Genomic DNA, 16,263 nt, shown 5'->3' with positions numbered 1-16,263 from the left:
GCTGTTTCGGGCGCACGGCGAGCGCGCGGGGGGCTGCTGGCTGGGGAGGGGGCCGCGCGTGAAGGCTGCGTGGGTGCGCCGGCCCTGCTCCAGCACGGGGAGAGGGAGGGCAGGGGCTCACCCCGTCCCTATGAATCATGTTTACTGCCGCAGGCACTAACCAGGCGTGTCAGGCAGCGTGGATCGTCGGCCCCTGTGGCCATTGATTAACCATTTATTAAAGCACCTATGAATCACCGCAATAGTAATTATATTTTAAATATACCTACTAACAACTGTTTTGCAATGTGAAGGTTAATCACGATTAAACACTTCCTTTGCTTTTCTCTTCTCCCTCTGCCCGATCCAAATCCCCTGGGGGTCTGAATGCATCTCAGGGACACAGAAGGCTGCAACTAACATGAAAAATAGAGGGAAAGGAGTCCAACCTCAGCCCATCAAAAGAACGGGGTGGGGAAGGAAGCATGCGCACACATGCACACCATGCGTGCACACGCACACACGCCCGTGCGTTCAGAGAGCATTAACACACGCTCCATGCACTCTCCGACCATGTGCGTGCACACACACCGTGCACACGGGCCGTGCATGCAGAGACCACACACACACCGTGCACGCACCGCCACTGCGAACACCCAGATAGCGGCTGTGTGCGTACACGCACACAGACCACGCACAGACCATGTACACACACACACAAGCTGCACACACCGTGTATGCGCGCTGTGTGTACACCCAGGCCACACACATCGATACAGACTGTGCACACACGTAGATGCCGTGCACACAGACCACGCACATGCCCGCACACGCTGCACACACAAGCCATGCACACACTGACCGTTCACAGACACAGCTCATGTGCAGACTGCACAAAGCTGTAGACCGTGCGCACACACACACCACACAGACTGTGCACGCACTGTGCACCTACAGGCCATGCACACGCATACAGGCTGCGCGCACACACCGTGCACACAGAGACCATACACGCACACACAGATTGCACACACAGCTCATGCACACCTGCGCACACCGTGCACACACACAGGCCGTGCACAAACGCGCCCCGCGCACGTGGGTTTGGGCCGTGTTCGCACAGCTCGTGCACACCCGCGCACACTGTGCACACCCAGACAATGCACGGGGACACAGGCTGTGCACGCACGGGCCGTGCACTCAGGCACTCACACGCGCACGCACGCCCACAGACCGCGCGCGCGCCCCCCCCCCCCCCCGCCTCCGCTCCGGGACCGCCTGCACGCGCGCACCCGGGGCGCGCGCCCCGCTCCCGCTGCCCCGACGGCGGGTCCCGCGCGTGCCCCGCGGCGGGGCGGGGCGGGGCGGGACAGGCGGGCGCGCGCGAGCCGCGCCGAGCCGCGCGGGCGGCGGGGATCCGCGTCTCGTGGCTGGATTGGTCTCGCCTGGCGGCGGGCGGGCGCGGGGCGGGAGGCGCTCGCCGCGGCCGCGCGGAGCAGTCGCGCCGCGGAGCGCCCGAGGAGCGGCACCGCCGCCGCGGAGCGGAGCGGGCTTCGGCGCGGTTCCTCCTCGTCCATGTTTGGGAATAATGGCTACCGAGGCGTGAATCACAAAAAGAAAGAAAGAAAGAAATCCGCCGCCGGGGGAAGCCCCTAGATGGGGCCGGGCTGGGGCTGCCTGCGGGGCTGATCTTTCCCCCTTCTCTCCCTCGTCGGATGCCGGCCGGAGCCGCCTGGGTCGCTTTTTTGGCTGGTTTTTTACCTTTTTTTTTTTTGGTGTGTCTGTGGGCTTTTCGCCCCCTCGCGTGTTTCTCGCCCCGCCGCGGCCCCGCGGGTGATGGACCCGTAGCGCCGTCTGCGCGGCGGCTCCGGGGCTGACCGGGCGGCGGGGACGCAGCCCGCCGGGGCGAGGCGGAGGGGGCGCAAACTTTGAGCCCCGGGTTCGGCCGGGGGGGGGGGGAGGAAAAAAAAAAAAAACCCAAAACAAGGGGAAAAGAAAGAGGAAAAAAAAAAAGGAAAAGAGACGCGCTGCCTGCACCCCCAGAAAGAGCAAAGGACGAGGAGCGAGCGGCGGAGGACTGCGGCGGGAGGAGGCGGAGGCGCCGCGGCGGGGGCCGGCGGGACCCCCGGGGCACCTCCGGGCCGGGCGCCGCGTTGTGCCGCTGCGGGGGGGCCCCGAGCGGCTCCGCGCCGCGCCGCGCCCGCGGGGGCCGCCCGGCCTCGCCTTGTGGATTATCCGGCGGGGGCCCGGCTCGCCGGCGGGGCTCGCCATGGTCTGCGCGCCGCGGGGTAAGTAGCGGCGGGGCGGGTGGGCGCCCTCCGGGCCGGGGACCCCCCCACCCCCCGCGGGGGCTTCTCTTCCCCTCCCCGACCCCCGTTTCTCGGCGGGGGAAGTGTTTTTCAGCCGGGCTGCAGGAGCCGGGGAGTTCAGCGGCTTTGCGGTCAGACGGGAGAAGGAAATCGCCGTGTTTTCCGCCCGGTGCGATGGTTGTGTGCGTGCGGTTTTTTTGTGTGTTTCTTCTTCTTCTTTTTTTTTTGTGCCTTTTTCGGTGCAGTCGACGAGGTGGTTTGATTTTTCCGGCCGCGCCGTTTGCTCGCTGCCGGCCCCCCCTCCCCAGCCCCGTTTGCTTTTCGGGGGCTGGTTCGCGTCCCTTTCTACCGAGTGGGTGTTGGGATGCAGCGGGGCGAAGCGCGGAGAGGCAGAAACCGGTCGTTACCCATTCCCGGAGGCGAACCGAGGAGCTCTCCGTACAGAATTATGGAGAAGGGTTTTTGGGGGGGAGACTGGGTGTGTTGAAATAAAATTTAAAAAAAAAAAAAGAGACGTAGCAGCGAGGAGCTGCCGGGATGCGATGCGCTCCCAAGCTGCTTTTTTTCCACCCCATTTCGCACATTCCTCCAGTGCGACCGCATCCCTCTTCCCACCCCCCCGCCCCCACTTCCAGGAGGGGAGGCGGGGGGGGGAAAAAAAATATTGAATCGCTGCCTTCATCGGGCCGCAGAGAGCGGGGCCGGGGCGACACCCCCCTCGCAGCACCCGAGCCCGGGGGGGCTGCGCTGATGAGCCCGGGCAGACCTGGGCTGCTCCCACCCACGGGTGACCGTGGCGGCGCGACCCGGCAGCCGTCCGCAGACCGGCTCTGTAGGCGCGTCAATGGTCCCCTTCAGCAGAATAACGCGAATTGGCTCTTTTGGGGTGTTTTCTTGGCAGGCTGGGTGTTGTGGCAGGGTGCTGGATGAGGAGGATACTTGTCTGGGATTGCTGGCTATTAAAAACGGTAACAAACTTAAAAATCTGTAGCCGGCGGTTAACCCCTTCGGTGCAGGCCAGCGCCCCTCCACTCACAAAGAATAACAAGTTTTAAAATGGTCTTCGTGGATTGTTTTTTCCGTGTGTCTTTTGGCCTGAGAAATAACCCGGCCACCTCCCCGAGCCTGGCAGATTGTGCTGGCCACGCTGAAACACGGGGCGCGGGTTGGCTGCCCAGCCGTTGTTCTCGTCCCTGCGTCTGCTACTGTGTCCCTCTGCTTGGCTTGAAAGAAAAATTTAATCCAATTAAGAAATTAAACCTTCTGTGTTTAAAAGCGACAAATTTGAAAAGGGGAGGGGGGGGCGAAGTAAGATTTCCAGGTCACTGGTTAACTAAAGATGGTTTGGAAGAAGAGCTCAGGAATAAGGTGAGGGCAGAGGGAAGGAAAGAGGGACCTTTTTAAATGGCAAAGGCTTGTACGTCTCTCTGGAATTTAAACTGTTTTTTAGGCTTGTAAAATCGTCTTGAAGTTGCGCATTTATCTCAGGAGGCTGCTTGCTAGCTAATCTTCTCAAGGCATGTCCTGATTTTTTGTAACATTACAGTATCTGAGGTCCTTTTAACCTAATTTTGTAACAAAGATAATTTCTTGTTATGTAAGTTACTGTTCTGAATGATTGCTTTGGGTCTTGGAGATCGTCCTTAACTGGTCTCCCCTGTGCCGCAGAAACTGGAATTATTTACTTCGTTATCAATTCTTGAAAGAAAGCCTCGCTCAACTGGAAAAGACTGCTAAGGTATTACAGGAAAATAGAGTCTTCCTATTCTTCTTTCTAGAGAGTTAAATCTCTGGTCATCCCTGATCAGAATTTACTTCAGAGGTTTATGTTTATGTATAAATCCGATTTTCCCCACATACAGACTTACAAGGGCGAGCTGCTTGATTTATACACACAGCATTAACTTCCTACAAGTGGCAGGCTTCTAATGCTCTCTTCAAGAATTTTCCTCTTTGCTGACAACAGTTCCCTAAAACTGCCCTGTGCTAAAGCCAAAAGGCACTAGCTTGGGCTACCTGATTCTCTTTTCCAGAGGAGATTAATGCTACAAAACAAGGAAGGCAGTATTTTATCCAGTTGGATACTGAGTTTTCGCTAGTACAGAGTAATTATTTTATTTGATTTGGAAGGTGGGTTATTCTGAGTGAAACCTTAAGCCTTGTTTATCAGGGAGAGGCAGTCTGTTCTCATAAACAAACGAAGGAGCAAAATATATCCCGGTGTTATTCTATCGGGACATGCAGTCATCTGTTGGACCTTGTGGCCTGTGCTGGCTAAATCGAATAGCAGTGGCAGAAGTAGCTCTGGTATTTTTAAGTTAAAAAAAGGGATAGGAGTATGCCTCGAAGTCCAATGATAAACTACAGATATTTAGCAGTAGTTGGTATTTATTTTGCTCTGATTTTGCAAGAATGTTGCGATTTGAAGTGTTAACTTTCAGTAAGGGGTGCAAATATTAGTGTTTGCTGTTGTTGCCTTTTAAACTAAAAACTGTTAAGATCTTTAATGGTGGTATGTTGACAAAAGTGGCAATGAAGAGGGCTGCATTCTTCAGTGAGCCAGTCCGTGCTGTACGGTACTTTTGGAAAGCACAGATGTGTATGTCATTTTCTGCCTTAAATATTTTCTTTCCTTTTTTTTTTTTTTTTTTTCCCTTGACTCCCAGCATCCTTGTGTTGAGTGACCCATAATAGCTAGGGATTGTGGTGTCTGGATATATTTGACTATGAAGCAGTCTTTTTAAAGCCATTACAGAAGATTCAGTCAAGTAAAATTATTTGTATCATCAAAATAGGAAATGTAAGCTGGTTAATTTTAATGACTTTATGAATTTACAAGATCTGAAGTCAGGCAGGTACAAGAACGTGTTGCTCCTCGCTTAATAGCATGTTTGAGCAAAGATTGGCATTCTGCATCAGAAATGGAAATTTTAGGGTTTCTTGCAGTCTTTTATCCTTCTGAATAAAGATGGAAATTCTGAACTAGGTAAAGAAACATATGGTTTTACCAGAAATGATTTCCAAGACTGATCAATTACTAGGAGATGTAATGAGAAATATACTCCTTAGGGAGAGGAAGGAGGGATTGCCATTACATAATATCCCTTGGGAGAATTTCTGTATCGTATAATGAGGGTGGTGATGGAGCATTTGGGGAAAATGCCTATGGATAGGAATTTGTTCTTCAGATTTCCATAAGCAAAACATATTACTGAAAAATAGGCTTGTTAAAAGTAGTACTGATACGTTAGTAGGTGGGTGCTTTGCCTCTATACACATTTCTTTTGTTCTCATAACTACTATGTAAGAGATTAGGTAACCGTAAGATTAAAACGTCCGCAAAATGAGAGATGCTAGTGAGTAATTTCCTTACTTATTTAACACCAAGGGTAAACCATTAAGGGCTTATGTTCTGTTCTAGGCTTCATTAAATTATTTCTGTTTATCTATTGAAAATAGGTCCTAAGGAAAAGAAAATCTCTAGCCTTAATGGTGTAAACACAAATGACCTTATCCTCATGCTGGTGAAAATGAAATATATAGAAATGCGTATACGTGATGTTGTGGATTCGGTAAAACTTGGTCGGTGGATACGTGTTTTCAGAGTCCTCGTAATATCCTAAGGATCGCCTAGGAGCTGACTTTCGGATGGAAAAGAAAGCACTTGTTAAAAATGACTTAAATACAGCCTTACTTTTTTAGTAGCAGTTGCTTTAAACAGGAAAATAATTCATTTCCACACACCTGCCCTTCAGCATTTTTCACGCTCAGAGTCCGGAGCGAGCAGTTAGCCTCCAGGAACCGAACGCCGAGGTGGCTGGCAGTGCCTGCCCGCGCACGGGCTCAGAGGTGTTAAAAGCAACAGAGGAAAAAGGTGAACAACCTTAACACCTCTGTCACTGCTGGGGAATTTGCCTAATTTGAGTTGCTCATTTAAAATCCGAGCGCTGGTGATTCTAGTAAGTTTTCAAATGGCTTGTCCAGCTTTTGTCCCTTGAGTTACAAATGTGTTCCAGCTTTGCGGGTTTCTCTGAAAATGGCCTTTACGCGGATTCCGGCAGCCGAGGTGGCGCAGTGACCCCTGATGGTGGCTCTGGTAATCGAGGCAGGTTTGCACAGCTATCCCTGGTTTTAGGAAGTTAAAGGTGCAATGGCTGTTGTGAAGTCCAGGCCCCGATTTCAGCAGTTCATTGATAATATTTTGTAGTATTTTGTGTGCCACCTTGTGGCTGCCGGGGCACATTGCAGTTGTTGAGGTGTGGCTGGGTTTCGTAGGACAGTCCCGATTTTAGCGTCTTCTTGATGGTTTTGTTTTGCGTCTCGGTTTAGTGTCAGTTATCCGTTCTGATTCACCTAACGTTGACTCAGTTGCGAGATCCTGGTCATTGGAAATGCAGACCAGAGTGGCGGCTGCTCACTGCTGACCGGTGTGTTGCTGTCAAAGTTTGTGACAGGGCTTGGCTTTCCAAAAAGGTGGAAAATGGTGCTGGATTTAAGCACTGAGAGTTTGCATAAAGGAATTAGTGATGGTTTTGCACCCTGTAGGAAAGGTTGCCATCAAGGAAACTGAAAATATATGTGACTGATACTGGTGGAAGGACTTGATTGCAGATGGTGATGCCGGGGTGGTAATCTTCCTCGCTGCGCTGTCCCACTGCCCTGCCAGAGTTTTACAGATAGTGACCCCTTCATTAACCATCTCACAGGCACAGGTTAGCATGAGAGCATCTCTTAAGGTAAGCTAATGTCATTTTAAACGGTAAGAATGGCAACCTGTGATTGTTGGTTCTTGTAAACTTAATCTAGGATGGTGCTGTTGACGTGGATATAGAAAAATAGGTTCTCCAAAACATTCATTGTACCTTATATGGCTGCATTGAAAGGGTTAAAGATAAATAAAATGTGTATTCTTCAATACTGTAAAAGTAAACCTTACTTTCTGGTGGGTGGTAGGCGAAGAGTTAGAGTTTACATGAAGACAGCATTTCAAGGTGGCTGTTTGTGTTGTTACCGAAGATATTTCTAGCTTGCTTACAAAATGAGCTTTTTTTAAAAATATTTTTCATTTTGAAAGTACTCAGCCTAGCTTATGTTCTTGTGGAAAAAATGTTACAATTAAATTGCCATGGAAGGTAGCTACAAGATTTTTAATATTGAGTTAAAACAAGCTGAGTACGTTGTTTGCCATAACGTTTCTGTGGGGGGTAAAAAACATCTGTACATGGATGCTGTTTCTGCAGTAACTGCTGCACCAAAGGAGAATCAGGGACATAATGGGAGTAATCTTGGGTTTTTTTTCCGTGGAATAATCAACAATAAAAAGCGTTTAGGCTATTAAGATACCTGCAAGTAGATCCTTACTCCAAAGCTGCATGTAGGTTATAAAGTTATAGTATAGTCTGCCTTCAAAATGGTTGGAAATCTGTCATAAATATCTCTTTACCACATACCTTCTATCTCCCTGGATGATTGGCTCTCTAGCAAAGCCTTCTGTAGAGGGTGTACTGTAATCCTTTTATGTTACTTCTTCAGTGCGGATTACGCAGCAAGAAATAATTAGGAGATTAATTTTCACCTGTCACTGCCAATAATAGATAACCTTGATACAGTGACAGGGCTACGAATTTGGGGAGCGGAAAAGCGTTTAACCCTGTAGTGATTGCTGCAGGAACCAGGCAGAAAATGGTTGCCAGAACATGACCTCCCTGCTCGCTGTCACGAAAAGGGAGAGACGTGTTAGTCTTTCAGCTTCCTTGTCTCCCGCGAACGCTTTGCCTTTATCCGCGAACGTGCGCTGTAAAATTCGCTCTGTGCCGCAATGGTGCCACACGTGTCTCGTGCTAATCAGCCCGGAGCAGACGTCGGAGACCTTTGTAGCCTAGTCTTTTAATTCAAATGCAGTTCTGTTGCTTTTCATGATTTCAATTCCCAATCTGACTGGTATTCCTAGTCTGCTAGGGAAAAGAGCAAGCTAATGAAGATGGCTTCATTAGGCAGAGTGCAGTTTAGCCCTTGCTTCTCTCCAACAAATGCAGCTGAAAAAACATCCCAGAAGTAACTGTGCTTTTGGTCTTCAGAGAAAGCAGAGCTGAGGTGTTTCTGCTCCCTTTCAAAATTAATTACTAGCTCGCATCAGGTGAGCTTAAAAATGTAGCCTATGTTCTAAGACAGTGAAGGTAAATGGGAAGGGAAAAAAAGAGCCACCCTTCCCCCTCCGCTTCTTTTTTATTTTTTTCTTTTGTGCTGAAGTTTAAATCTACAATCTGTTGAAAATGTAATGGGAAACCAGCCTACAGAAAATGCCATTATTCATATCATCGTGAGCTCATTTATTTTATCTGCAATAGTAATGATAAGACAGACTGCTTGGCAATGCTGATAAGCTGAGAAATATCTTAGAGCTATTTGTAAAAGTTAAAGCAGATCTTGGTACTGAGAGATAGGGAAACTGATGAGCCTTTGGGCAATCTGCAGAGCTGAAAGCTAATAAAGATTTTAATAGGAAGGCCTCATTAGGATTAGGGAGAAGATCTATTATCTGGGATTTACACAACACAAACAGTGGGGCAACTTTAATTTTTGCTTCTTTGTTCATTAAATACTGTTGCTAAATGTGAAGCCTTTTAACTCTGATCTGGATCTCTTCCTGCGTTCAAGGAGCCATCACCAGCTGTTGGTTGAGCAAAGATGGAAGGGCAGTTTGTGTGGGCATGTGTTTGCGACACGTGAGAAATGCCAGAAAGCCGTCATACTCAGGGGCCAGTCACTTTTTGGAGGTGCAGAAATACAGTTGTTTGCAGCTGCCTGGGTGGGAGGGTTCTCAGTAGTGTCTTTTTTCTGTTGTGAACAATATTTCTAATCTTTTGGCCCTGAAGAGCATTTTTAGAAAGAAATCAACACGTTGCTGTTGTGCTGGTTCTGTTAATGGTGAGACTGAAATACTACTACTGGATAGCTTGTCCGCCCAGTTCAGCCTAATGGGGTGCTAACTCCCAGTCCCACAGTGGTGGCTTTTTTATTAGTTGTGATTACCGCATGGATAAAACTCTTCTAGTGGAGGAGCTGTCTCCAGTGCCACTAGAGTTGGTATGGTAGGAGTATGGGCCACGGGTGACCTGATCGAATGGTTTGGTAGTTACACAACAGGACTGATTTTAGCACCATGTGCATTCTTGTATGTGTGATGTACAACACGTTCACTTTTTGAGGACCCTTAGTGTGTGCAAACACCTATCACATGGGCTCAGCTGCTTTATTCCTCCTACTTAGCACAGTATGTAAGGTGCATGTAAGCTGCTGAAAAAGCATTAGTTTATCCAGGGTTTACAGATGTATTTAATATTTTTTCTCAAGGACCATCCAGACTTTTTTTTGTGGTTGAACTGAATTGTAAAGCAGGAGGAGAAGCCACGCTGGAACATTCTTTGGTTTGCTTTTGAGGTCCAAGCCGTGTTGTAACCTGATTCTGCTAATCTACAGTTTAAACCATTTTTACACACAGCCAATGAGATCTAGTTGAACCTCTAATGCAGATGAAGGGTTTTGTTAGGTGATATCCTTGCTGGCTGTGAAATGGCACTTGTGTGACCACACCTGTGTTTGGGATCTGTCTGGTTTCTTCCTTGTGCGGAGCACACATGAGTACAGGAGTCTCAGCTTCTTCCCTGTTTTCATGGCACAGACCAACTCCTCTCCTGCTGCTGGATCAAATAACCCTAGTGGTAACTACAGTAACATTGCTTCCATGGAAGAGTAATATTTGGAAAGTATGTTCTCGTGTTTTCAGTTGTCTTTAATACAATGTAGCAGCCATAAACCAAAAGGGAGCACAGCACCACGAGCCACAGAGAAGTCTATTCCAGACCGTCGTTTCAAATCTGCTGGTTTAAACCAGTGGTTTCATAGGGCTTACAGTGGACAGTGTAATGATAGATTTAACTCCAAGTATTCCATCTTCCATGAGCTTAAGGAACTGACTCAGAGCAGCTGCAGCTGTAATCCCCTCCCCATGCCCTCACCAGTGTGGAGACAGATGGGCAGGGCTGGGAGAAAAGCACCCTGCACCTACTGCCCAGGACGAAAATAAATTTCTCATAGCGGGTTGGTGTCAGTTTATTGCAGCTTGTTCCTAACAAGTCACAGTTTATGTCAGTGAACCAGCGTGGCTTCCTTAAGAACTAGTGCTATTTGCACGTAACATGTTGCTCCAGCAAGGCTGCCATTTGAGAAGTTTCTAATATTTATGTTTGATATGAATGAAACTTTTTGTTTTGTCTGTAGACCGCAACGGAACTGGAGCTGACTCGTATCAGGAGTGCCTTGATAACAAGCAAGGTATGAGATCAAGTCTCTCCAACATGGGCACTTGGGACTGATTTAGCTTGATTTCTTGCAGCTGAATTGGTTGCTGTCTCTGTCTCTCTCACTCTCTGTCTCCCTTTTTTTTCCTCCCCTCCTCCCCCGCCAATTCACTGTTAACAGTTCCATGTCAGCTAACCTGTTAGCTCAGGGTCTCATTACGCATTTGTGATAAGGCTTCTTGTTTCTAGCACCCCAAACCCTCTGTTATTAAGGGAGGAAGTGGGAAGGTTGTAAAACAGAAGTAGCATGTGCACTTGCTTGCAGCTGTCTTCTTCCTTGAGGTTTAGTTGCACAGCCAAGCAGAAAAATATTAAAGTAAAAGTTGAGTTAAGGGAAGGCACGTGCTAGGCTGGGTTACCTTAATGCCAGACATCCTGTGATAATTCGTGTGCTGACATGCTGACTCAGACTTGTCCAGCCTGCTGTCTTCTCCCGTGGCAAAGTTGATAAGAGCTGGGAAGGTCTCTTGTGACTTACAAGGGAGCGATGATGGTGAAGGAGGAACTTCTTATCCTTTCACTGTAAACATGGAAAGAAGAGTCACATCAGTAGAAATGAAAATTGTAAAAGTATCCCAGAAACAGGACCCAAAGGCAAGGTTATTGATTTTGTATTTAGAAAAAGCGTTGATGTATTATGTTCTCTTCAGATGTCCTCTCTGAGAACTGCAGTCAGAAGTGCTACTCCATCGCCATAGCCATGTAGTTAGTGTTGAACCTTCTGGTAATCGGGGAGAACAAGCACCCTTCAGTCCAGAATTTCATTCATTATAAGCTACAGCAAAGAGATAAGAGGAAATGCTTATCCTAGCCAGGCTATAGGCATCAGTTACATGTCAGCTTTTTACCCTGCTGTTGACCCAGATCTGTGACGGTAGCTAAAATGATCATTTGCTGAAATTCTGACCCTTCTTGCATAATTTTCTAAAGTAGTACCAAGAAACACAAAAAAACTGTCCCAATTTTGGTGCTTGGTTGGGTTTAATTTTCCACTGGTGTCTTTGCTTTCAGTATCCATCAATCAGTGTTGTACGTGCTTCAAGTCAAAGCTGCCGTGAAGTGCATCCCCCCTGCTGTTGTTGGGTTTGGGGTGGGGTTATTTGGGGGGTCTGGGGGTTTTTTGTTTGTTTTATTTCTCTCCTTTCAAAAAAAAAAAAGTACGTTGTCTCTCTGGTGACCTTTACGCTGATCCTTTTTCACTATTTTTCTCTACTGATTGTGGTAAATACCTAATCATTGCTGAGCTTTCATTTCAGAAGTTACAACTGGAAGACTAATGTGGAAGAACTGTAATCAATAATGGCTTTTTTTATTAGATTAAGTTTAAAAGTCTTCTAGACCAATGTAATTCAGGATTCTCCTTTGATAGATAGATAGTTTGTTGTTAGGGAGAACAGTTTTTTCCAGTAACATTTTTCTGGTTGGCTGGGGTGGTTTGTTCCATTTGACATTTTGTAGAAAGCAACTGAGTTTGAGGTTTTAAAAAAATCGAGTATTCTCATTTTTGGAAACCAATTGCAGTCCCTTTGATGTGCCAGTTACACTGGTTTATTTGACAGGTGGTATTAAACGACGTTATATCCATCACTCATTTGTCTGTCAGTACCCTAGATTTTTCTTGTAGCGTGGTTTTTGGTGGGTTTCTTTGACTTCGTTGTTAACATGTGAACAAGCTGTATCATTGTAAGTGCTTTCAATCCAGTACGAATTGGATCTGGTTTGGGTAATTTACCATGTCTGTGCTACGTCATCACGTTTAAAGCAACAACCTTTAAGAATGCAGAAGTATACACTTGTAGTCAGTCCCTTACTGTCCAATCCACATTACATTTTGTGAGCATGCAGTAGAGTTGAATCCACCATTTGCAACAACTCACGGAATATCAAATATATAGCTGACAGCAGACCCATAATTCTGGTTGCTTTCTGTTATGTTCAAAACAAACCACCACCAATGGCTGGAAGTAGCAGTGGCTTTTTAAAAGTATTAAATCTTCAAGCTATGTGAAATGCAATTGCCATGGCTTCTTTTTATAACAGCATGCTTGTCTCCTAGAAATTATGCTATAATGAGGTTTGGTTTATATATTTTACCCCTTTCCTCATTAAAGTGCTATCTCTCGAAAGAAGCGCTTTGTGTCTTGAAATACTGCGCGGTTAAAATGAAGGCAGGTTTATAAGGATTTAATGTACTTGGGAGCCAAGGTTTTGCAGCTTTATGGCAAAGATGTTTTAACAAAGGGCTTTATGGTAAGGGTGTGCTGTATTTTAGTCAGGCAGTTGCTCAAGGGAAAATTTTCAGTGTGAGCGCGTCACGGCAGCAAGGAGGAATTCAGAGGGAAACAGGCCTCTGAGATCCAGTCACTGTCTTGGCTGATGTTAAGTCTTAATTCTTCGCAATTTCAAGCCCAGATTTTTTTTTACCTGTTGGTTTAAGGAAGACAAAGTCTTGTGCCATGTCATGCAACAACACGAGCAGGTCATTTATATTTCTCATTTTAGTGCTCAAAGGCGGGGTGCAGGAGAGCCTGCCCAGGACAGCCACAGGTGGGATTATTCACACCTTCTTAGGACGGAGCTTGTTTTTTCAGCCTTTTATCTCCAATTGTTAAAATCGTACCCTAAAAGCAAGACTTTCTGAGTGTTTGGGGTTTGGAACTGAAGAGGGCAGCATTTCGGAGCGGTTGCCCGTCCACCGCGGCAGAAGAAGTGTCCTGGATCTGCCTGTTTCTCTGGGATACAGTTAATACCCCATGGTTTCCTGAGAGCCAGGGGGTTCTGCCATGGAAAACAGGTGTAAAATTACAACCAGACACAGTTGTTGCTGGAGCTTCTCAATAGGAACTCACTGTTATTATAAATAAAACAATTCTGTTTTAAAAGTTAGGCAATGAAAAGCACTTAGCTAAGGCCTTGGTGGCAGCCAGGAGACATAACCTCACATCCTTGAAACAATGCATAGAGAGATGGTCTTGGAAACCGATTCCAAGTATTTCACGTTATCATTTGTAGCGCCTTCTCTTATCCATTGAAAATTGTGTTTTACTTTGCTTCAGTGGTCTTCTCTCCATCCCCATGCCCTCAGGTGGGCTGGTAATGGGTATTTCACCCTACTGGGCTCTAGCTTTCCAAGCAGAGCTGCAGGTTCCTGCTGGAGGAACCCAATACCTTTCACTTTTCCAACTTTCTCTTCCTTGCGGAGTATCGTGGTTCTGTGTTACTTCCCCACAGATGAATTGATATTTTTCCAAGATGAACATGGTTTCATCTTTCTGATGACACTGCTGGCTTCCTAGGACTCTTTATGTTTCTTTTCTGGTATTTTACACCACCTCCTAAATTTGGTACTGCTTACTGATTTTGTTAGCTCACCTCTAGAGGGAGGACGAACATAATTTGGAGCAGCGTTTGGGAGCAAGGACGGAGGGTAGTTAATCTTGACAGCGATCAAAATTTGGCTGCACTTGAGGCGATAGCAGTGCCTCTGTCCTGAGGTCATGGAGGACCGAGTGCTCCTACCCTGGGTTTGTGCTGTGAGTGGATCTCAGGCGGATTGCTGAGCAGTCGTTACAGGGATAGGATGTCTTTAGGATCAGGCTTGATTTTGAAATAGTGGCCATAAACTGAAGACTTTTCATCCTGTTACCAGTCCCCTGGGCCGTGCAGTCCCAGTGTGTGTCATCTCCTATTAGTCTTGATGCAACCAATGACCTTGTTTGTGTGAGCGCATTAAGCACAACATTAATATCTAATTTGACTACTTTGAATTCAGACAGGCTGTAATCAATCACCTGAACTCTCCTGACAGTGAATATGGCTGGATGGGATAAGGAGAATATATAAAATGCATGCTTGGGCCAAAACTCTAGGAAATTGGAAAACTACTTGTGAGCCTGTGTAGCTGATGTAACTGTAGCTGTTGGTGGAAACAGGTTCTTCACTGGAAAGCAAAAGCTGCAAAAGCAAGAAATTTGTGTTCTTTGTAGAGGTCTGTTCAGCCTTCTTCCTGCCAGTTAAATACCGGCATGGTAAATGAGACCGCCAAGATACAGAAGTACCTTTTAGAAGATGTTACTGGGAGAATTTCTAAGCTATTCCAGTTTTGGTATCCCTTTTGAACCCCAGCAAGATTAGTTTCAGGATGGCAAAGATGAATTATGAGGCAGATAAATAAAAATGGCAGACTGGCATGGCTGGATTGAAAAGTACGGTCAAAACAGTTCTGTCACTGAAGATGTTATTTCCATTAAATGTTTTGAGATTTAATATTGATTTCAGTGAAATTACCCTTGAAAACAGATTTCCTCCAAACCTTTATTTTTATATATTTGTTTTGGAACTACTTTAGGAGGTGGAAAAATGAAACTTTTGCTTCAAACAGTTTTTATGTTTTGAAATTGGCTTTTTTCACTGTATGAACAGTTTTAAAAATATTATTTATTATTTGTATTCCAGTCATGCCTATGCACTCTAGTTATGGGCTAAACGTCATTTTGCTAACCACAACACAGACTGGAGGGGGGGGATCAGTTTCTGCCTGAAAAAGCTTTGGTTTTGTATTTCTGACTGGGGCTGCATCGATTGCCAGTGCCTATTTAAAAAAAAAAAAAAACCCAAACCAAAACAAAACACCAACCTTCTCATTTTACAATATGTTGGCTGCCTTTTTGTTTAAAGAATTACAAATACATCAGCCGATTTTCCACAAAAACACATATGCTTTCTTCCTGACGAGCGTGATGACGCACTGAGAATCTTTGCAAGAGGCCTTAAATCTCCTTCACATACAGGATAGTGCTGAGGTTGAAATTGAAATTTTAAATAACTCTCTTCATTAAAAAAGATGCTGGTGGGGCCTTGTTAGCAGAAGAATTGCCATTTTCTGACTAATTTTTTTTGCCAGCATGGGAACAAAGAAAGAAAGGAGGAGGCAGAATAAAAGGCTGTGTGAGCATACGTACAGAGGCTGCGGCTCTCTAAACTGGTAATGGTATCTGGAAAGAGTCCAGGCTGTTGTAAATATGAACTTTTGTCAATATTCCCCAAGCTGCTTTGGACTCCAGGGTGGGCTTTATTAGCTGAAGGTCACACCATTGTGCTGTCTCCCTCTCCTGAGACCTCTGATACCTTCCTGAAAGGACAGCCCATTATCCCTGGGCTTAGAAGCCAGCTTTCTCTTCAGTGGCGCTGAAGCTGATAAGCTTAAGAGGCATATTTCATCCCCCCACTGCTGCTTTCAGGAGACAAACAGTGTTTATCGTTCCTGATTAATTCCAGTTGAACAAAAAAATAAAATAGGAGGCATGTGTGTGTGCACACGTGCGGGCACGCACAGAGACAGAGACTTGACTTTTTTTTTTAGGCTGGTCTTCTTGCATAACGTCAACTCCTCGCACTGGCCGCAGCAAGCAGCGTCTGGTGCTGCCTCTTTGTTTTTCCTAGGTGGTGTTTCCGAGGATTGATTTAGTAACATGAGAGGATCCTGGGCTGCGATCAGTGTAAAGAGAAAGAGGTGGAAACGGGGACCGGGTAGCAGCAGCCTGAGCATCGAGGTTGGAATTGATTTGTGGCAATTAAGCATTAAGGTCTGCGAGAGCAGGACCACCCGCTGGGAG

The 16,263-nt window shown here is 46.5% G+C and overlaps 1 protein-coding gene across 2 annotated transcripts in view; it reads left to right on the top strand.

Annotated features, from left to right (window-relative positions):
• FBRSL1 (fibrosin like 1) overlaps nt 1-16,263 on the top strand; it is a 560,327-nt gene that overhangs the window by 447,727 nt on the left and 96,337 nt on the right. For both annotated transcript variants that reach the window (XM_050906498.1, XM_050906499.1), the window contains exon 6: nt 10,569-10,622. In XM_050906498.1, the coding sequence (XP_050762455.1) occupies nt 10,569-10,622 (54 nt within the window). The remainder of the gene's footprint in view (nt 1-10,568; nt 10,623-16,263) is intronic.

Source organism: Gymnogyps californianus, chromosome 16, assembly GCF_018139145.2.
Source record: "Gymnogyps californianus isolate 813 chromosome 16, ASM1813914v2, whole genome shotgun sequence".
NCBI lineage: Eukaryota > Metazoa > Chordata > Aves > Accipitriformes > Cathartidae > Gymnogyps > Gymnogyps californianus.
Note: the sequence above shows the minus strand (reverse complement) of the source record. Positions and strands in the feature narration are given on the sequence as shown.